A 23,695-nucleotide genomic window follows, 5' to 3' on the forward strand; every position below is an offset into this window, starting at 1 on the left:
AGAATATCTAGAAATCTAGTTATTAACATTATTCATTGTGTTTTGATAGCTGCTTGTATCTGTGAGAAAGGGATGGATGGATGGATGGATGGATGGATGGATGGATGGATGGATAGATAGATAGATAGATAGATAGATAGATAGATAGATAGATAGATAGATAGATAGATACCTAAAACATATTCATCTGGCCCATAGCCCATAATAAGTGCCACTGGTGTCACCTCAGTACTGCAGCAACTTTTTTTCTTTTGAATCAGAACTGCCACCCTACTGGCATGGATCACAACATGTTCACATTCTTATATCTCTCCCTGTATTTTATATTGCTGCCCTCTATATTTCTCTGCTTTTCCTAATGCTCTTCCCTGTTTTAACTAATCCTCAAAACCCAGTTTTATTTCTTCACCCTTTTTAGACCACTTACTATTGAGCCTACTTGAGTGCTGTTTAAAAGAACCATATGAAACCCTTGCAGGATACACAGATAGGGTGAAATGGCCCCTGCTCTGTCCTCTGCTGTCCTGTAATTCTGAGTTTGCTGGAATTCATTTGCTGTCAACTCCTAGGCACGTGGGACACAAACTAATGTTAGAACATGGCCTTTTCCACATCTAAACAAGGCTATTCCTGTGATGCTATTTAAGTTCTTTTATTTCTGGCCAGTCTTGAGTTACTCCAGTCACTGCTGGTCACTTGTGCATTGCATACTGCACGTAATTTGGCAGCAGCAACCCCAGATGAACATAAGCAACTGAACCCTGTCCTTCATGATGGAGATGAAGCAATGACCTTTGTGTAGGAGAGGGCATAGAACTGAGAACCCTCAGCACTAGAAATGTAAGCTTATGCCATGTGAGTTGACAACACAACTGAGAATAATAGAGTGCGTTCCTCACATTTCGTAGCTAATAACTTTTTGAGGGTAACATGACAGACTTCAGCTACATGATAATTTCACTGAAGGATGAATAGGCTGCACATACTCTTTTTATCACACAGTCTGTGTCCTGGGCTTCATCATATGCCACCAGAGTGACAATTACCAGGAAAGAAAAGCAGGACACACAACTTGGACATCCTGCAGTGTCCTCAATGCCAAGAAGGGTGCTGGGACCACAGTGACAGTAGTTACCTGACTGCAGTGAGAGAGGAAAGTAACTTCTTTCCTACCTCCGCATGTTTTGGTTGTTCAAGCCAAATGCTGAGCAAAGGTTTTGGCCTAAGGGAGCTAGAGCCAAAAGCTCAGTCTGAAGCCCAAACCCAAGTGGTCTCACTTCAGTCATTGAAACTATTCTTGTCATTAACTATGCCTACGCTGATGAAGTGCTATGGAATTGGACTCCAAAATTGTAAATGGAATGAATTAGATGCTAATTCATGACACTGATTTCTCTTTCTGAGGCATGGAAAACCCCTGCTGATAACTAAAACTGTGCCAAGACTGGGCGGAGAAGAGTTTTTAAATATTTCTTTTTCCTCCATTAATTTTCAGAGCCCATCATAATGAACAGTTCTGTCAAGATAACATAATGATGCTCTGACACAGGAAAATCTGCTACACCATTATTGCCAGCAGGATAGTCAATCAGTGTTTGTAACCCTAATAATCAATGTCAATTCTCTTTGCTTCATTAGAATCAACTGATGTGGAGGGTGAAATAAATGAAGAAGAAGACCCAGAAGGTAATCAAACAGGTAAAAATTCTCTTATTAATAAAAGGGAAATAATTTTAAAGTGTATTTTCATGTGAATTTGTGTATTCTATTTATTTATTTCTAGATTAGTTCTCTAACTGCATATTGTATTAAAGTTTCTTGATTTATCTAGAACAGATGCTATGAAGGCTTACATTTATTTGAAGGATGTAATGGTTTTATTCTTCTTTGTCATATAATCTTATGGGCTTTGTATTATTTATATCTATCTCAAACTTCCAAATTTTATATACATCATTTGTTGTGTTGCATACATACATATGTATGCACACTATAGCCTCTTAATATTTTGTTATCTAGAAGCTTCGTCCACAGCTGAAGAAACAGCTATAATTATATCTCACACTTTATGACTCGCGCAGTCTTTAGGTAATTAGGCTCAAAACTCCTCAGGCTAATTGTTTCACAGACCTGGCTGAAAATGTCATTTTATGACCAATCTACCAAAGCATTATCGTTTTCAATGATGATAGCTGTAAATGGATCATTAAATGGACTTCAATTTTCATATTGTACCAATAATAAAATCTACCTGCTTTTTTCAGGCAATGAGCTTATTTTTTTTTTTTTGTTACAGTCAACAGGATTGCTATCATTGATTACAATGAAAGCAGGTTTTGTCCAGAAAGAGTTTTTAGCAACAATTTAGCAGAGTTTGCAAGCTTATTGGACCTATTTCATAAACTGAAAAGGTTGAGGGGAAAACATTGTGATACCCAGTAGATATTTTATACAAGGGGGCAGAGGGCTCTTCTGGATCCCTTCTGTTACTATTTCCGTTTCAAGGACCAATCCTGAAGTCAGTGAAGTGGAGATGGATACAAAACAGCTGGGGATTCCAAACTGATGTTTAAAGCTATAAACATTCACACTGAGCTGAATAGACATTTTTGAACTAAATATTGCAAGCTGGCAAAATATAATAAAAAGATCTGGTTATTTATTTCCAAGACTCCCACTTAATCCAAGGCAGAATCAGACCCTCACTAACATGCAGCAGATTCAAGGATTGGAGAATAGTATGAAAAACTCGACAACTATTTGGGTCACATTATCATTTTCAGCTATTTATGATTACTTCCAAGAAGCTAGGTTTTCCAATTATATAGAAATTTATGTCAAAAATTTGACGTCATTTCTCCAAATTTCCAACTCATCAAACAAAGTTCTAACTAGAACCAGTTCTGAACAATTTGCAATTCTTCACTCCATTTCAGGGTTTACACCTCCATACCATACAGGTGATGACTACGATGATAACATCTCCAGGAAACCAGGCAACGTCCTGAAGACCCTAGATCCAATCCTTATTACCATCATAGCCATGAGTGCCCTCGGGGTGCTTTTAGGAGCCATCTGTGGAGTTGTCCTGTACTGTGCCTGTTGGCACAATGGGATGTCAGAGAGGAACTTGTCTGCACTGGAGAATTACAATTTTGAACTGGTTGATGGTGTAAAACTGAAAAAAGATAAACTAAACACACAGAATTCATACTCGGAAGCATGAAGGTATAAAGCGACTGGAGAAATTTGAGAGAATCGGGATGGAAGGACATAGCTCGGTCGTGCTGGGGAACTGTTGATCTTTTACTGTACAGGCTGAAAAGTGCATTGATGACACTGAGCCAAGCTTTTCTCAGGAGCTTCAATGAGTGTGTGACCAATAAACATGGACAACAATCTGTGTTTAACAATCTGAATCATGTACAGTCTGCTTTTTTCTGTTGGTTTTATTTGAAATAATCAAATGCTGGTGTTGAGACCAAGTATGACTGACTTACAGTTCATTTTGTCTTTCTTTATCTCCCTCTCTTTTCTTTTCCATTAATGGATAATTTTGGTTTTACTGTGCAAAATCCAAGATGCTGTCACAAAATGTATTCAGTGGGGTCCTTTGGATGGACATGCTGTCTGTAGCTCAGTGCCCAAAAAATATTGGAGTAACAGCAATTTAGTGGACTCCTGCACCTGTATTTGTGTATAATTGCTCGTGTTGTGCATAGGCAAAGAAGGGTTAGGATGTTTTTGAAAGTACTGCTGCATCAGTACCGATATAGTGTGTCAGCTCTGTTTACGAAGCAATACAGTCAAATTTTATTGATGTTTTTCAGTGTTGTACTAAATTTTGTGCTTGTGAACTCCATAAAAGAGTATGTGCCATCACAACTGGTAACCGAGTGTACTGCCTAAAAACTAAACAAAAAAGTCCTTGGCACTGGCTAGTGTATGTCCTCTCAAGTGCCTTTTTGTTTGTACTGCTTCTCATTGTGTTAACGTTAATTCCAGCTCTGCTTCTCTGCAGTTATGCCCTTGTCTTTAATCATATTCTGGTGGCTCACTGACTAAAAGAAAAGTATATTTTAGTGTAAGAAAGTAGCCTCAGCAAGGCAAGGGCTAATCAGATTTGACAACCTGGCTTAATTGTTCTGCTTTCTGTATTTCGACTTCATGTCTCTTGACCCTTTTTGTATAAAGCTGCAATATCCCCTTTTATTGTTCTTTCGTATAGAATGTATTTTCAAATGTAAAGTCTCTCTCCCTTTCTCTTCTCTTTCTCTCTCTCTTCCTCTCTCTGAGTAGATTGCATAAGCATTTGCCATTGCCTAGGAAAGAAAACCGCAGCTTTAACTTGTTGGTAATGGCAAAGGATTTTAGTAGAGTTTGTGTTAATAAATAAGGGAAAATTCTTAACTTTACCCTCCAAAGTTGAACTTTGGGCTTCTTCTTAACAGCATAAAGTGACAGTATCTTTTTTCCTGAAGTCATGAAACATGTCTTTTACCCTGAACAGCTTGCCTTTTAATTACACTAGGGAAAATTATTCCCTTACTGAAAAGATTGCCTTTAAAATGAGAAACTTTACTCCTCTTGCCCCTGCCTGAGCCCAGAGTTCTGTTCTCTCAGTGAACATGTATTTTCATGCTAATCAATGCTAATTGGGCTTACACACGGGTACTGAGGACAGAATAAAATCCCACAGTGTATGTAGAGTATGTTCTTACCATACTGTTATATGCAATTGGCATTTCATACCAGGAGGTTTTTCTTTGACCAGAAGATAGGGACAGATTCCATGAGCTGAGCAGTGTAAACTGTCAGAAAAACGTGTTTAACAACTATGTGGCAATTTCATACTATTTTAGAACAAATATTATTGGACAAATAATATTCAACAGCCTATGCAGCTGCTCCAACAGGGTAAAAAGAAGCAGGATTTTGTTGCCCTCAGGGGTGCAGAGGAGAAGGCAAGGGCCCAGAGCAATCACTCCCCTCCCAGAGGTGTGAGGAGAGCCCCTGGGTCTCAGCAATGACCCGCACACAGCACAGCCATAACTGGGGAGAAAGAAGGCAGCTTGAATCCTCCCCTGTGTATCTACTAACCAGCAGATAAAACCAGTGCAAATATGGGCAAAGGAATGTCCTGCAAAGCGCTGAACTCATGCTTTTCTTCACTGAAACCCCTGGTAGTCAGGGAAACATTTGTGACTTTTTGAGTTAGTCTTTTCCAAAACTGCTTTTGTAGAAAAGCAAGAAAATAGCCAGTCCAAGATTAGGACTAAAGAAGGGCTAATTCAAACTTGAATTACTAGAGCAACAGAATCCACCCTTATTAATCAATTAAATGTTTTGAAGCATATCATTTCCATAGAGAAAATCCACCAGTAACCTAGAAATCAAAGAAAAGGGAAGGAAGCTGGAGGTAAAACTATGAGTTTGGAAACTGAAAATATTTTTTCAAGGAAGACCCAGTAAAAAAACCAAACAGTCAACAACAGCTACTTCAGAGAGGTCCTAAACACAAAGACTATAGTGAATATTAAACACTCATTTAGGTGCCTAAATCAAAAGAGTTACCTCCCCAGGATCTAGACTCTTGAGTACTCCAGAAGGTGAGACAGAGCACCTAAGGCCTGAAAGTTAGGCCTGAAAGTTAGTCCATGAAATGTTCCAAGTGACAAACTCACTTTGGCAGAGGCAGAATTTTAATTTGTATCCAACAGTGTAATTTTACTGTAATAGTATCGCAGCAGCTAGTTAATTAACCCAAAGAAAAATGGATTTTTGAAAACTGTTTTCAGCACACCACCACCATGTGATTCAGGTGTTAGAGTCCGTTCTCCTTAGCTGAAGGGAACTTCTAATCCGCTAACCTGACTGCGAGTTACATGCATATATTGCCTTGAAGAGCAAATCCCATCTGGGAGCCCAAGTCCAAAACCTGTTTAAATATTCCCATGGTTTTCAATAGATCCTGTACCAACTCTTGGTCTTGATCTATTTGTACAGTAAAGCTGGTGGTTAGTGGTTTTTTTTCTTCTTTTAACATACTGAGAATAGTGAACCTAAAAAGAAATATATCTCCTTTGTGGTCTTCAGACTTTACTATGATAATGAGGATCTAGCACTGAAGATTTGATTTCTCTGAAGATAACAGGATGAAACTTGCCCTTCAATAAAAGAAAAATGATACTGCAACTTTACATTGAAAAGTATCTTGCACTGATAAATATATTTAAAAAAATTATATGTTTATAAAGTTATTAATTTGTAAAGGCAGTGTTACAAAATGTTCAGTTTATATTGTTTTAGATTGTTTCATAATTTTTAAAGTGTAAAATAACATATTTTTTTCTTTATTGAAAAACTATAAAAATCTTCTGTAGTAAAATGATTTCATTTTACTGGTATATTATTGCTTCATGTTTTGTACCATCATAAGACTTTGTGCAAATTTTTTTTACAGAAATTTTTATTTTCTATGACAATATGACACTTGTAAATTGTTTCAAAATGAACAGTGAAGCCTTAACTTTAAATGACATTTGTATTCTCAGACACTGAGTAGCATAAAAAAATCACATAGAACTGAACTGTAACTTAAATTTCCAAACTATGACTACTACATTCCAAAGAAACAGTTGAATTAAACATTTTCATAAAATATCCCATACCTGATGATGTATTTTATTATAGTAAAATTGATTGGTTTTGTTAAATGGCTGGTTTTATTTACCATCTTGCAACACGCATGTTTTAATCACAGTTATGTTTGTTGGTAGGCAATTCCAACAGTCACCTTGGTGGGACTATCCATGGTTTAGGATGGAGGAATTTACCCTCTGCCTGCCCAGTTCTCTCTCCCTGCTTGAAGACACTGACAGTACGTGCCAACAGCAGGGGTTTAAGAGGACAAATCTGCTACCACTGCTCTTACGTTGCAGTGCACCCTGCTGCTGTGGGAAGCCCAAGCCCCACACCCTCTGTAGGTCATACATGCTCCCTGTGGCTTGCTCCTGGGGGGTTGAGTTTTGCCAGGGAGTAACATCCATTTTTGCCAAGTTGCTCCATTAAATCTCTGCTCAAGTAGTAAGGTTTGTACTGATGAGCTCCCTGCAGATTTCCACTGAGTCATCAAGACTTACCCAACCATGGCCAAGTCTCTCAATGCAGAACACAAAAGTTGCTGCAAGAGCAACATATGGGGACTGATTCAGCCTTCAGCTGGGTACTGAACTCATCTGGGGAACAGACAGTCATAGGTTGGGAGACATTCAAGAAACTTGCATCCAGACCAGAAACCTTAGATTGCACAGTTCCTGTTATAAGCAATACTTATCTGTTTGTTTCCTTTTTATACTCAGCAGTCAGTGCATTGAAGTTCATCAAATCTTTTCTTTATGTTACACATATGAAAAATGCACATACTGTCAGTATGCAACTAGGTTGAGTGCTCATGAACAAAAATTTTACTTCAGCTACTTTACTACTCCTGGGAAAAATAATGTACTTGTTACCACATATTAGATAATTATTACTTTGGAAGAGAAGGAATCAGATCTTTCTTCCTCAAGAAAGTGGTGTTGTGGGCACCTGTTTGAAACACGAGATGGAAACTCAGCAATGCACCTGAGCAAAACCTGACTTTGTGGTCAGAATAGGGATTGCTCTCAAAAGACAGTTGTGAAGGTTGTTGGCCATATAATCTCCCATATTCCTTAGAAAGGTACATCATTGCACTCTTCTGTGATAACCAGTCACAGTTAGTGGTAACCTGGGATAACCAGCCACATGGGTCTTTCAGGGAAAATAAATGGCAATGGAATTAATTAGTGAAAAAAAAATCTTAAGTGAATGCATTGAGGATGAAGTTCAGAAAAGAGACAAGTATCTTAAGTTAAGAAAATTATTTCTTTCACTTAGAGGAAATTATTTAGCCAAGGAGATAACAACTGCTTAGCACTAAACCTTTAGTTTTCCACACTTAAGAGACTGCATAATGGAAAGACAAAAATGGTGCAATGGGATCTGAATTGCAATTCAGAACATAACTTGTAAACTTGAAAGAAAAAAAAGAGCAGGTGGAAAACAGATGGGTCAGCTACAGACAACTAGTGCCAGGAGAGCATAAGTCTGAGGCTCAAATATTAGTCATGGTCTGTATAAAGGGTCTTTGGCAGGTAGAGAAAAGAAACCCTATTATTATATTGCCAATCAAATGTACCAGCCCTGAGCCAGCAGCCACACAGTCGGAGTGCTGAGCCCAGTCCCATTTCCTTGCCTTCTGGCAGGACATAAAAGCCAATTCCACCACAGAAGGCAGATAGATGTACAGGAGAGGCAGGGGCAGCACAGTGGACACATAGTTGTGTAAGGCCTGCGGGCACCACAGAAACAACAGTGGTGCCTGCCCTGGACAAACCTACTGCTGGACAGAAGCTGCTGGTCCCAGTGGAGAGGAAGCCTCCTCAGTTCTCATAAACTACCTCTTCTGAGGTATATGAGGACTTAACAGGTGCATACTGGTGTAGTGCTAAAATTGACTCTTATAAGTCTTTTCTTATGTACAATTAGACTGTTTCTAAGACAATTGTCCTAACCTGCTTTCCCAAAGTCAAATGTTGAAGTTACTTTTGATTTTCAGATCATGGCATCTGGACATGAGATCCCAGAAGTAATTCCCTTCCCATTTCTTAATTGTCTTGCCCTGTGCAATGCATTATGCCTAACAGCATATTGGTTCAAGCAATGCTAATTTATTAGAGCTTTAATTTCTTCTTTTATACTGTTTTATGCTTCAAGTCACCCGTAACCACAATTTTATCTACAAGTGTTTGTTAAATTATAAAGTGTATCTAATTTTTTTTTATTATTTTTTTTTTGCCATGGGATACTATGTGTAGCTGTTTCATTTGCTGATTAGTCCCCCTGTAGACCCTAATTGCTTTTCTACAGTAGGTCAGTTCTCTATATACATTTCTATTCTCATAGCTACACACCATCAAACTCTAATCTTTTCACTCAAGGACTTATGGTGTCTCAGCACTTATAGCTGAAAATCTCATTAAAAAAATTTCTGGTATTTTTCACAGATGGATAGAGTCTGATCATGTGTCCAAACCTAATTCCACCTCCAATAATCATATTCACCTATTTAAGTTTACATTGTTTTTACTAATCTTTCAGACATTTGATTCATGTCCCTGTCATTAGCATCACTGTGCTCCATACACTGTGTTTTATTACAGACAGTTGTGTTTCCATAATGGGTGAGGTGAGTCTGATTGAAAAAGGAACTACAGTGGTATCAGACAGAGAGGTCAAGCAGTGCTCCCAAGGGGAGAAGGTAGGGAGGAGGCTTGGTAGGTGTTGCCATGACAAAGACTGATGGATTTAATGATGAGAGGCTGGAGGATGAAGGGCTTGCCTGAGGAAACAAGTATTTCAAGTAACATGAGCTGCCAAGGGAATTACCAGAAAACTTCCTCCCTCATTTTTCCCTCACCAAAAAAAAAAAAAAACCCACACCATTCACAACTCTCAAAAATGTCTGTGCTACAGAAATGTCTCTGACAGCTGTCATGCACTTTTACATCCTCAGCCATGGAAGAAGGCAGTGGGGTACCAACCCATCTGTTAGCTGAACCTAAATGATGGATTTCTACAGTCAGAGAGGCAACAGGTGGGGATGTGGCTTTGAAGACCCAGGCAGCATCTTAGGACTACAAGATACTGGCATTCTTCTTGCATCATTTTCATCTTGAGTGCCTTTGTTCCCTTTCCTCTATCACATGTTGTTTTATGCCATTTGTTTCAGAAGTAAATTAGCTAGGTTGAACTACTGTTTCTTATTCTTCCCTACTGTTAATATATTTTTCCTTAGTGCAATTATGCTTCCCTCACTGCTCAGATAGCTTTATAAACACCTCCCTGTGCGCACTATTCTGTAGCATGAAATAGCCTCACCCAGTGCCACATACACCACGTGAAGAGAGAAGACGACCCCACCTTGTCCCACCCCTTCTCTTCCACACCTCTGCCAGGGCTGTGTTCTCCAGGTTAAGGACCCATATGCCATGCTCTTAATAAATAATCTGCCTTTCAGGGACCCTCAACGTTTTCTACATCAGGCTTGATATCTTTGCACTAATTCGTTAATTAAATATTGATAACAATCTTCCTACTAAATATTTACTTACCAGCTTCATAACTGTCAGCATACCAGAAAGAGTCATTCTCATTTTGCATTTTGAGACTACCAACTAGACCCCCAGTGTTTTCTCTTTCTCTCCTTTTAACCTTCTAATCTAACTCTGTTTCCCGTAGGTCTATCAGCAAGGAAAAAAAATATTATAAAGCCTAAAATGAAGGTATAGCTGTGTCCACTTTCTATCTATATGACATAAAGAATCCTCCAAATATGTTAAAAAAAAAAACAAAAAAACTTAGTTTGAAATGTGTTTTTGTGGAGTGAAGAGGAAAGCTGCCAGACTGGTTGGAGGTAGTATCTGAGATCCACACTGCAATACCTGGAAAGGCTTAGCAACTGCACAAAGTAATAGGAGCATGGGATTATTAAAGTAGGCAGGCTGTGAAGGTATTGGTTTAGTCCAATCATGGTTGACAAAATGGAAGAAAAACAGGAAAATATTTAGTGTTAAGAGTTCAGATCAGAAAGGACCTCCTTATTCTAGGTTCTACTAGTTTCTCTTTTAATCAGTCTTCAGGAAATGGGAGGCAAAGCAGGGGATGAGCTCAACAACAACTTAATCCCACCTACAGCTAATGTTGACTGCTTCATGTCCTACAGTTACCATGCAGCTGTGAGACTGAAGCAAAGAGAAGCTAGTTGCCACCACCCTTTGTGTGAAAGATCTCTGACCCTCAGCACCAACCCATTTGCATGTCCTCCGAACAGTTGCATGCAGGAAGTGATACCACTTTGCACCCATTGCCCACATATGTAATTTTTCTCGCTGTAGTCCATACTGTCTTCCTTTTGCATGTTTTTGGCCCTTTTTCTACTGAAGACAAGGCCTTCAAAATAAGTCATGCTTCTCCAGACTCCCTGTCTTCCTTTTGTGTAGGGCACCCGAGTGCCCATTTATCAGCTTAGGAAGCCCAGTGTGGGACCAGACCTCGCCTTTGCTCTCCTGATGCTGCTCTGCCATGGCCTGCTTGTTGTTTTGCATCAGTATCTTGTTTGCAACAAGAGGTCACTGAAAGTTCACTTGAAATCTAGACTCTTACTTCAATGCCATAATCTGTAGGCGACTAAGGATCATATTTGCTACTTTTAACGAGTCTTTTCACAATCTGTTCACTTTTCTTCATGCATAGTGAGGTCCCAAAGTGGTCAACTTAAACCCATATATCTTGATAAAGTGGCTGAATTACTGCTGCTGAATGGTAGGCCATTATCTACAATTAGTTTATGGCTCTTAATAGCTATTATTACAAAAGATGGATTTCTCTATAGCAGAAGTGTCTTACCAAAGATTCTTGCTTATGGCAAGTCAAGTGGTAGCTCCTTTCTGGAAAAGATCAGGTTACTCTCTATGCTGAAACAAACTGGTACCAGCTTATTAGTAGGGGTAATAAATAGGTTATATGCATTATGAGGACTATTTGGTTCTTCTTTGTTATGTACTGTATGTAATATTGTGAATGTGCATAGCACTATATAGAGAAATGGACTGAAAGAATGCTGTGAAGATGTCATCATGTAGTTTAGTAGAAAAACACCAAACATCTGTCAGTCACAAGCAGGGGATGTGGAGGAACTTGTCCCAAAGTAGCAGCTCTTCTTTTTCCACTTACAGAAGTATGGTGGCTAGAACAGTTAGAATAAGTGTGTGCCAATTCATTGGAGAAAACTATGGATTTATGAATCTCCTTGAGGAAGTGCCTTCTGATAAAGGACACGTAGGAGCAGAGAGTAGAGGCAGAGTAGATGGGGTCATGAACTTCATTTTACTTCTCATCATGAGTAATAGTGCTAAACTGATAGTCAGTCAGATCTCTCATTTTCTTTAATTTAACGCTATTCTTCTTGCTCCTTGCATTACTGACCCCACATTATAACTGAACCATGTGTTTTATTGCAATGCTAAGCACTGCTTTAAATGCATGAGAAGATTTCACTGCTTTTTATACTGCAGAGTTACGTGTGGTGAGTTTTGTTCTTTATATGAAAGAACCATCTCAGAGCTAACAACTTGTATTATTTTAATCAAGTCTCATTTCACACAGGTTGTGAACTGTAATACAGATTGCCCCTTCTTCTGGGCTTCAGACATAATGCATAGCTCAGCACAAGTCTGACCTTTGTGGTACTGTATTGGCACATACTTGCTGAAGGCACTTCATTAGGTGCCAACAGTGACAGAGCTTTCAGCCTTTTTTTAGCTTTCTTTGGAGCTGCTGCTGATGACCAATACATAATATTTTAACCAATAACCCATTGTGTGCATATCAGACCCAGTATGCACACATATACCCATACCTCCTGAGATGCCACCACAATTCTACAACAGAAAGTGAAGAAGCACTAAAAGTACTAGCAGAGGGAGTTTGCCCAAAGGTAAAGGTCTGTGTAATTATAAAACACGTGAAGTTTTCAGTCAGGTTTGGGGATTCCTTGTAACAGTGTAAAGCACTTAGAAATGCAAAGAGCATCTCTACAGGCAGAATTATTTTCAGGCTGCTCTCACATAGCTCTTCTAGCTCACTTCCTAGCTCAGATTCTGCAGACTAAAGAGAGAGTCTTTAATACTGAGCAAATATTTTCCCCTACTACTTTATGCATACAATATTTTTTGAGCTAAAGGAATTTGTATTTCATGTTCACATTTTTATAGTGCCTATGGGATAACAAAATTGTGGTCCTGTAGTGCAAAACACCATGAAAAGATACAGAAAATGTACTCATGTACAGAAAATGTGCCTCACAGACAAGAATTGTAATGTGGCTGCTGTGAGCATAGCTGGTTTTCAGTGTCTTCATCATGCAACTTTATTGCCAGCTCTGTTTCTTGTGTTTTCCAGGGCAGTTGCTAGTTTTTTTAAAGATCAATACATCAAAAGTATGGAATGGTACTACAAATGTGATCGATTAGACTTCACGGGTAGCATTCAGCTTATCTGCCACTGGCTAAGTTGGACATCATCTCCAAATTGTGAGTTATACTGTTTCAGACACCTACCTCAGGATGAGGTGCATTTTACTCTTACAGTGCCAGTTTCTTGTGTATAGAATAGTCTAAATTAATAGTTCGCATTTAAAGGTCTATATTTTGGATGGGTAAAATGAAATTAATAAAATTTCCTAGCTATTTCTAGTCACTAAAAAACTAAGGTTTTTTAAAGTTGTGGTTTTGTTCCACTTCCCAAAGATCTGAACTGCTTTGACTGATATTTACCACAGCTGGTTTTGACATCTGAAAGCATTGCGTCACCTGTTAACCAGCTAGCAGAAGCAAAATGTATTAATTTAGGTTACAGTAGCACTCTCAAAACTCACTGGCTCAATTTTAGTAATGGAGGCAAATACATAGTGCAAGAGTAGGTAGAACATTGGTTCCTTTAGCACTGTGCCACCTATCACTGCCTACAGAATTATAATATGCCTCAAGGAGTCTTATCCAGCCCTCTTACTTAGGCAGACTTGGCTATGGTCATGCCTTTATTTCAAGTCTAGAAGTAAAAAATTAAACCTGGACTTTTATAGGCTTGTTAAATTTCCTTCTTAAATTGCTTTTGCTCTGCCTGCTGCAAGCTAATTATACTGTATTCCTACAGTGCTGCAGTTTAGACTGATCATTGCCTACCTCACAGTCATCTATTCATCTCCTCACTTCCTCATCCTATGTTTAGCTTTCATTTGGATCTACACGTATAACTTCACACAAGGCTGTAGGTTTTTTCTTAGAGATTTGATCTACCTGCAATTTTATTCTCTGGTACTCCTTCTGACTCCGTGAATAAAAAGCATGTATTTCAGAAGTGCAGCTCTCTGTTCACTCTAGGAAGTCTCAAATGCCTGCATCTTATAGCTGTATTTCATAAATTCCCATGCATTTCAAACCATTCTTTTAAATGGTTTGTTAAGTATTTTTCTCAACAAGAAACACACTTATGTCCATGACAGGCAGCATGAATGATGACCCAAAATCACTGTCTGCTTTTGATGCAGAAGGAGTCCTAGTTGAACACATTAATGAAACCTGACAGAACCTTGAAATGACCTGGAAGAAACTATCAGAAGTGTCAGTAAACATTATTATAGGTATTGTTATTGACACCACTGTGCTTGCAGTGAACCCAAGATCCTTTCTGATTACCTTTTATTAGGAAAATTCATATTTTTCATCTGAATATACATTTTAACAAAAGAGTCATGACATGTCTTCTTCCTTTTTGCATTTATGTGGGCAAACAAGACAGGTCCCAGTATATGCCATGTAAATCACCATCTTGCAGAAGTGTGTTCTGATTTTTACGTGCTTGCTACACCAAAGAGACAAAGACATCTCTATTATCTCCATGTTACTCTTCAATATATCTGGGAATCTCCATGTTTCGGAGGGCTTTAATTTTCATCTCTTCCAAGCCCATTTTCTGTTTCTCCATCTTTACTGAGCAGAAGGAAGATAATGATTTGCCAAGTCTCTTTTAAATCATTTGAAAAAAATAGCTTCTTTCTTTTATGATTATTGTCTCAGGTCAGTGAAAGCTCTATAACAAGTATAAATGCATACAAGAGACAGCTGTGATCCCTTAGGTGCATATGTTATCAAATGGCCGGGAAATACTGTGCAAACAAAATGTGCAAATTATAGAGAAATGGGAAATATTTTCCAAGTCCTTTAAATAGAAAAGCAGAGAAATCAAAATGTCCCTGCTCTTCCTGCTAATGGTGCTGCCAGACCCGATACCATGTCCCTTACTCAGGTAAAAGAGCCCAGAAAATCCAATGGAGCTCTGCATGAAGGCAGGCTACTGTCCACTCGCCAGCTGAAAAACAATGTGGTGTCTTTGATGACTATTAGCAGGGAAGTAATAAGTGCCATAGGAAAAGATGACCGCAGAAAAACTTGAAAAATGCAAAGTAAATGTTATCCAATTGCGAAAGCCAAGGAAAATTGTCATTACTAATTCACACAAATTTCAAATACAAAATAATTATCATCTTTTGCACAGAGCACAATTTTAGATTTTATCATTACAGCTTAGATATAGCTCCCAGCACTGAACATATTTTTACATTAAGTGCAGTATAGTTGTTGTGAAAACCAGGACCTGTAACTTCCTAATGTACACTCAGAATGTAAGAAACCCCCAGATGGCAAATTTCAAGCAAATATATAAAGCCACTTTTTATATAATTTCCTAAAGCTAGTAGCCCCTCCTTCCTCAAGCAGTTGAAATAGCTTCTGATCCCTGGACACGTTTGGTGCAGAACTGTGTGCAGATACTGATTCACTTTAGGTACCTAACTCACAGAACTCATTAAATGTCCAGCATAGCTGTTATGAATTACTGTCTGTGATAATTTATTTATCTCAATACAAATGAAACATTAGAAGACAAGTCCCCTCTTCTCATCCCTGCCAAATCAGTTCCAATGCTCAACTCCTGCTGTAAATTACTATTCAATGTAAGCCAGTTTCAAGAACTTGGTGGCTTGTTTGCTATTGGCAAATATGTTGCAATCATTCAACAGTTTTTCAGGTTTTTTTTAATTCTTCTGCTCTTAATTTCACTGGAAAGAATTAAAACAGAGGAGATTTATCAACATGCACATAGTTTCCATCCAAGATTTTTGACCCAAGAACCTGGTGGGCATCATGTGCAGCACCATAAATAATACTTTTAAATGTATCTGTAAGACTTGGCATCGTCTCAGCATTTCACACACAAAAAAGCTGTATGACTGTAAAATGTATTTGATGGCCATTGGTAGTGACAGGACTTGTCTTTTTGAATTCCATCTCATTTCTAGAGTAATTGAGCTCTGGTGCAGCCGCTGGAAGCTCAAGTTCCACTTTCCAATACATCATTATCATTTGATATAAAGACTTCACTCTTTCCAAACACTGAAGAGCAAGGCAGAACCAAATCACAGAATTAATATTCGAAAGATCATAGATATTTTTAGGCCTTTAAAACAAGCTACCCCTGTGGACTGAATAAAAGCATATCTTGTCCTCCAATCAAGATTAAATGATCCCCTGAAGCAGGGGTTTGACATTGTAAGAACATTTTTAAAGCTTGTTTTGAAACCTGCTTGAACACACATTCAAGTATATCGAAAGAGTCACTGAAGAGCACTTAAAATACTATATAGTTTATATGCAACCTTAGATTCTACATGGACAGAATTATTAAACAAAGTGAAGAGAAGTAGTTCATTATACAAAGAGTGTGACTGCAGTTTGCTAACACAAGTCTTCATCTCTGTACGGACAACACTATTGTTTTCTTTTGTTTGTGAAATAGAACCATCTTGTCATCAATACTGCTGCCTTTTCAGTGAAACAGAGCATTTGGTTGTGGCAAATTGTCCAGTTTTTCTAACTGTTCAATGTACAGATTCAGCTGTGTCTTTTCTGAGGACTTTGCACTGAAAGCACAACAAGAAGATACACAGCTTAGTCATATTACTGCCTCCAGCACTTAATTAAAGAGGGTGCTACTAGAAAAGTGGATTTAATCCCAGTGTTTTAATTAAATTCTTGCTTGGCACAAGTCCACCTGTCTGGATGCAATTGGATATAGTTCTCTTCCCTTCTTGCTCCAGACATTACTGTTGCCTGCTCCCATTGAACCGCTGCAGTGATTGTCCCATTGCATTTCAGCCCAAATGAAGGCAGCTCTCAAACACAGAAAGCCTCTTGCATAAAAGGGATGCAACATCATAGCTACCATTTAAGACTAAAGTGTCACACCATTTATATGTTCAAATTGTCTGAGGCAGGCAGTCGTGTTTGCACTCCAATCCCATACCGAGTGTGATGGTGCAGCCATGCATGGTGCTCAGTGCAAACTACTAAGATTGGTTTGGAAAGGCATCATCTGCACTGCAAGTGAGAGCCAAATTATCACTTCAGAACTGTACTGGACAAGTTTATACAAGTTGCAGTGGCTTCATTAGGAATTATACAGGGTACAGAGATTTCCCACTCAGAGTGGCAGAGAGGTCAAAACCCTGAATGCATTGAAGGTGGACAGCATTTTGCAGCTTCCATTTACTCATCTTTGAAAATCCTAAGTAGTTAAACACAAAAGCTTTCAGAGAAGTCAATTTTTTGGGGCGGAAGTTACAAAACTGCTATTGAAACTCCTGTGTCAGTAGTCTATAGGCAGTAAATGTCCTCGCAGTAGAGAAGAGCTGAGCATGACCAAGGTCATAGTTCCACTGGTCTTACGGTGGAAAGGATTCTGAATCATGTGGGTAAGTACAGCTACCAGGCTATCATTCTTTCACCAAAAAGAAAACAAAGCAACCCAAAAAGGAGGTCTCACTTTGTTCCCCTACATACAATGAATTTTAAACCCTGACATTATTTTTGTAACAAAAACTTTGGTCACTTGCTGTCTCTTGCCAAAGTGTTGCTCAGGCATATCATGGGGTAGAGGAGAGGGCAAAGGTAGAAGGAAGCAGGGAAAGAGGCTTGGAAGAAGGAAATTTAAAAGGAGGAGTTAACATCCTCCCTGTTAAACAACAGAGAAAGAAATTAAGTGCTGAGTTACAGTAATGTGATTCATCTTCATCCTCTCTAGTTATCCCAAAAGTGAGGTCTAACCCAGCCAGCCAGTTTCCTCCTGTGAAGCACCTCCAGATGGCAATTCAGCTTCCAATTCTTGGATGTCTATCTTAGGAAAAGACAAATCCACAGTGTGCTCCAGCAGCCATGTAGCTACATGCCACCACTGGCTCAAGGCTTCTTAGTTAATTAGAGCTGAAATGTCAACACACGCATCGGTCACCACTCCCACAGCCTTCATCCTCTCTCAAATCTAACTCTTACTGCTCATGTTTTTACTCCTTTCTTCAGGCATAGGAAATAACTGTTGAAAGATATTTTAACTTCTAGAAAGCATACTGCTGAAAAGGAGAGAGCACAGAGCACGTCATTAATTATATTTCATAACTACTGAAAAACAGACACATCTCAGCACGGATACTGGTCTGTACCAGTATGATGGCTCTGTTTCCCCTAAGGTGGCATGTGTGAAACACTGAGACTACACCCTCTCCCCACATGAAAGAAATTACCAAGAAATGCACATGTTTACCAGCCTGAAAGTCATGCCACATAATACCGTTACAACCTGTCAGGCACTTGCCAGTTTCATTCTCTGAAAAGAGCGTTTTGCCTCTCTGTTTGCCTACCAATTCTGCCCTTAAAAAAGAAGACTTTTTGCCAGACGAAGAACGTTAGTGCCCCAGAAAGAGCTATTAAGAGGGGAAAAAAAGAAAATACTTTTATTACTGAAAATTACTGCAGAATTTTGGTAAACCATACCACAATGTGCATTGTTAGGCTTGTCGAGCTTACGTGACTCTGGCACATTATGAAACTAAATGCATTCAGTTACCTGGCAGGAGGCAAATGTCTAACTCAAAGTTGCACGTGCCCAGATTCATCTTTATAGAAAATTACAAAACAGCCAGAGGCATCTTTTGTTTTGTTGTTCTAATTTAGAGTTCACAAAAGCTGCTAGAATACCACAAGGATTCATACTGAGCAAATTCTGCAGATCAGAAAGTGCCTTCTAAACTCGTCTGAACCTCAAGTGCCCAATAACCCCACACTGCTAGGAAACACCCCTATCTCAGTATTCAACCAGATGGCCCAGGAAGTGGTTAGCTCACTGCTCCTTTCTGCATGGAGCTCCTAAAGGCATCTTCCCAAACACGAAGCAATGATCCATGTCTATGCTTTTGCCATACTTCTCTCTTTCATGACTCCTAATTTTAAGAAACGCCAATGCCACTGAAGCAATTTTCTTTTCCTCAGCTAGGCAGTTCCCTCCCCTGTATCACGTTGCAGACATCTTGTTACTTTGTGTATTACTTTATTGTTGTGATTAGTCTGCAGCCTCTTGGAAGGCTGGAAGTAGGGTTGAGTGCCCTTAAGGATAAATTATTTAGAAGTATTTTTATGCTTCAAGCTCCTCTAATATTATTTAAACTATTAATTGTGTTACCCTGAGATTAGATGTCACAAAAGAGAAACTGATCACTATAATCAAATGAGGACTTAAGAAGTCTTTGTGATCTTTGACCCACCAAGACCATGGAACAAATGACAGACACTAAACATGAGTGCTGTCAAACTTTCACCAGTCATTCTTCCCTTGCTTTTGGAATAACTATACTGTTTTCCATTCCTTCCCTGTTGACGAGTCCCATTATGTCTGCAGGAGACTCTGGTTTGGTCACACACCTTCAGTGGCAGCATTAATGCTGCAAGAGGATCTGGGGCTGCAAGAAGCTGCCAATAGACAAGTTCCCTGCCTGTGCCTAACACAGAGATGGTGCTCACTATGTATAAGAATGAAAGCCCCTCTCAAAGTGCAAATAGCCTCCAAACTTTCAGTTAACCGCCTACAGTGCTGCCTTCACTTTGCAGTCCCAGTGCTTCAGGACCACAGGAGACAGTGGCCAAATAACTCCTTGTGCAAAGCTTGCAGGCTCCCCCCACCTGCTTGTATTATCTTGCACCAGATGTGCCAGCGACAGGCAGAGAACAGCAGGTCAGACCACAGGACGGGGAAGGCGGCAGCTGGTAAGGAGGCCCTTTTGCTCATGGAGGCCTGCTGGAAGCAAAGAGGGATGATTTGCGTATGCTTGCGTCTCTCAGCTCAGGTTGCTCCAGGAGGCACGGAGGAGACAGTAGACTGGAGAACATGACAGAGCCATATAGCACGTGGAATGAGGCAGATGTTGCACTGCAGGTGCTGGAGGTGCTGCTGCTGCCCGCTCCCTGCCTCCCTGTTGCCTAGCTCCTTGCTCCCAGCTGCCTGATGCCCGCTGCCACAGCCTCTGCTGGACCAAGCAGGCAACAGCAGGATCCCTTGCAGAGGAGGTGAGTTGGCAGTTCCAAGGTGTGATCGCCCAGGGTGTTTGTAAAGGTGGAGTTTGGGAGAGACAGTGAGAGGTTCAGGTTGTTGGGAGGATTCGGGGAGGCGGAGAGGATTGAGGCAGGGTCCGGGGAGACCTCTGAGTTAGGGCAGTGGAACTCACAGGGTGGCTGAGGGAGGCTCTGGGGAGGTAGAGGCTCTCAGCCAGATGAAAAAATCTAGGTTGTGGCTTGTAGGACCTGGCAATCTGGGCACCGCTGTCACGAGCATTTTAAGGCACTTTGGGTTCTGTCTTTCCCAAATGAGTACTTGTGAGTCTCCTTGATGTTAATGAGAATTACACGCACACATCAGGGGAAGAATAGTCCCTTTACAATGGGCATGTGACAGCTAAAGTGCATCAGTCAGCAGGGAAACAAAAGAGGTCATAATTTATGTAAAAGGTTCATTTTTAATGTAAATTCTGCCCCCAAATGCTCTGCTTACCAGCCTGAATCTGTAGTATTTGGCAGTGGAAAATGAAAGGGGTGAAAAACTCGCTGCTGGCAGGTAAATGCATAATGTGATAGATTGATTTAAAATCCTTGTCATCTTTCTTTTTCACCTGCATACATAACGATCCTCTGTTAGTCATTAGGGCTCCTTCTACCTTCAGCTCTCTAAAAAAATACTGGCTTTGAAATGATACTTCATTGTTAAGGAATTTTTGTCAGCTAGCTCCATTTATCGATGTATCAAAGCCATTTTACAAGAGATAGGCTCCATTTTGGCACCGATAGCGCATACATTAAGTGCCTTGTGAGGACTCGCATCTCATTCCAGCACTGAGCGGAAGTGCCAAGTGCCACCACGGTACATAATGAGACATGTCACCCCGCCTAGGGGACGGCGAGGAGACAAGAATGAATCAGCTTCTGATGTCTTCTCCTGGCCAGAGATGAGAGGAGAGAGGACACGAGGGGTCACAGCAGACACATGCTTGGGGTGGGACTCGGCACAGAGTAGCTGAGGACTCTGCTGTCTGCACCCTCGAGGTGGGGGTAACATATGCCACCAAGCTGCATTTTTCTGTTGATCTATTTACACCTCCTCCCCAGACGGCAAGAGCCAAGCCAGGAAACACTCTTTTCCGTAGCCATATGTGTGTCTGCAGTCAGGTTTTTTTTCAGCATACCGGTGATAACTGGGGGTGTCACACTGTTTTGTGAGCAATGTTTTGTAGCATAAGCCAAACTACAGAAAGACTAGTTCCAAGTAACTACCTCTAAAGCTGTTCAGGCTGTCTTGTGAATTAAATCGTATTTCTTTGTCCTTTTGTTTAGATCTTTATGTTGTGTTGCCAAGCAACTGCACAGGGAGAGTTAATGGCAAAGCTCCCCTTTTAGACCAGGCAGGTAGGAGGTCCTTGAACTGAGGCGATCTGGTATGGAAAAGACAAGGACTGAGAGAGGTGAAAAAGCTGGTGGTTGTTTGGATCTTTATGCATTTTCCATGCACCAGAGAAACAGAGGATGCTGCAGCTGAGGTAACCAAAGACAGGGCTTTCCTGTGCATAGTTTTATTACCATGTCAGTTCAAGAAAACTGAACCCAAGTTCAGCTGTGTGCTGTGAGATATCAAAAAGAAAATAGTCACACCAGTGATTTCCTGTCCAAATTATCCTACCAACCGGATTTCTCCCTCAAAAGGAAAATCTTGACCCAATTCATTGCCACTCAAACATTCATAGCCTAAGCCTCTACACCCCAAGAAGGAACCTCTGCCTCCATTAAATCATACTGAAGCTATAAAGGATGCCCCAGCTTCCTGCCAGCGATATCCACTGCATCTTCCAGATGATAAACTCAAAGCCCACAGAATCCCTGTGTACCAGGACATGCATTTTTCAGGCTGAAGGCTCATAGCTTAAATAGTAAAAGAGGGGCCCAAGACACAAGGAAACTGCTGCCTCATACTGTCTCCCACACTCAATTTGCACACCTCACTGAACACAGTCATGGGATTCGAGGAGTCCTGACCGTTAAGCACTCCTGCCCACTGCCATCAAAGGCTCCCTAGTCTGGTCTGTTCCATTCATTGCTTTACCTTTTCTTTTAGGAATATTATTAATGATCCCAGTCCTGTTTTCTAGTTATACCACATAACAACCACGCCTCTCAAAGCCAGGATTTCAAAGGACTGATATTACTTGTAATTACATGCTTCATTTTGTAAACTCTTGGGTTTAGAAGGTATTAATTAGAATGGCCTAGTTAATAGTGTTTTCAATTCATGATTTTACCATGCCCTGTACAACTGGCATTTCTCCCAGGAACTCAGCTGCTGGACTTAGGACATTGTACAGGGACACTTTCAGCTTTCTCTCTTGGCAGAGAGGAAACCTTGGGAAAGTTGTAGCTTTTGCACCTGAAGACTCAGAAGAGCACTAAAAAAGTACTAGTTAAAAACAAGACTCTTGAGTTTTTAAACAAATCAAGTCAGTAAAAATACATTAGAGGTCCAGTTTAAATTTATCTTCTTTGTTTTTATACTGTTAATACTAAGTGATTCTGTGTGAGGTCAGATATTTAAACTCTGGTCTAGACAGAGCCAAAATAGAGGAATTAATCTCCAAAACCTGTATGTGCTACTTGTGTCTCATTTAATCTCTAAAGGCAAATAAATGCATTAGTAGGAGCAGGCAAGAAGTGCGCATGGAAGCCAGACTCAGTATGAAGATGGTTTAGTGTCAGTGGGAGCATGGAAAAGGAAGGGACATGGGAAGGCACAGAACAGCTGAGGGCTTATGGGATGAACTTAGCAGTTCCAAATGGAGCATGAGAGAAGTCAAGCTTCATAAGGGTACAGACCTAGAAACAACTTCTCTCTCTCTCTCTAATTGGCAAAACTGTTTTGAAGTGAACAGTAGTTTATGTTCATCATTCTCCACATTTGAAAAAAAATTACCACTGCAGATTAAAAACTGTATCATGATAAACAGAAACTGCAACCAAGCCTAATTTTTTCAACACAGTATTATGGGTGCAGTTGTGAGAGTTGTGCTGAGGCTGGGCTATAAGCACTCCTACCATATTTTGCAAAGTTTATAGGCTCATCTGACCTGACAGTTCCTGTGTTCCTATCTAGTCTAGTATCCTGTCTCTGAGAAATGCCAACACCAGCAGCTTCAGAGGACAAGAGATGAAGCCTCTCACAACCCTAAAAAATATTATCCAGAGCCATAAGAGTAGAAGATTTATTACTGAAGACAAACTAGCTCAAGTCTGTAACAAATGCCCAATGTGCAATAATAGCACAATATTTACAGCTCGTGTGCATTAAAAAGCAAAAAGTCTTAATCAGTGACACAACCATGGACTTTCAGCAGCCATAGAACTGTTCACAGAGACAACCATCTTATCCACAAGCTGTTGATTCAGTCTCTCTACCTTCTTCTGAACACAGTAAAGGCTGAGTTATTTAACCGGGCAAGGTAAATTCAGTTGCGAGCTATAAGAAATAGGAAACGCTCTTACAGGTTTAAAATCAAGGAAATCTAAATTTAAAATCTCAGCTAAAATTATAGAAAGCCACAATGATGTGCCAACACTATACTGTAATTGTACAC

The 23,695-nt window shown here is 39.9% G+C and overlaps 1 protein-coding gene and 1 long non-coding RNA gene across 5 annotated transcripts in view; one reads left to right on the forward strand and one right to left on the reverse strand.

The window, feature by feature from the left end:
• The window catches only part of NRP1 (neuropilin 1), a 112,110-nt gene extending 105,447 nt beyond the window's left edge, over positions 1 to 6,663 (forward strand). For 3 of the 4 annotated variants that reach the window (XM_051610515.1, XM_051610517.1, XM_051610519.1), the window contains exons 17-18: positions 1,639 to 1,698; positions 2,937 to 6,663. In XM_051610515.1, coding sequence (XP_051466475.1) covers positions 1,639 to 1,698; positions 2,937 to 3,226 — 350 coding nt within the window. In that variant the 3' untranslated portion in view covers positions 3,227 to 6,663. The remainder of the gene's footprint in view (positions 1 to 1,638; positions 1,699 to 2,936) is intronic. The other variant, XM_051610518.1, reaches the window with a different exon arrangement.
• Positions 1 to 23,695, reverse strand: part of LOC127380903 (uncharacterized) — a 130,971-nt gene that overhangs the window by 69,719 nt on the left and 37,557 nt on the right. The window lies entirely within an intron of this gene.

Source organism: Apus apus, chromosome 2, assembly GCF_020740795.1.
Source record: "Apus apus isolate bApuApu2 chromosome 2, bApuApu2.pri.cur, whole genome shotgun sequence".
Classification (NCBI taxonomy): domain Eukaryota; kingdom Metazoa; phylum Chordata; class Aves; order Apodiformes; family Apodidae; genus Apus; species Apus apus.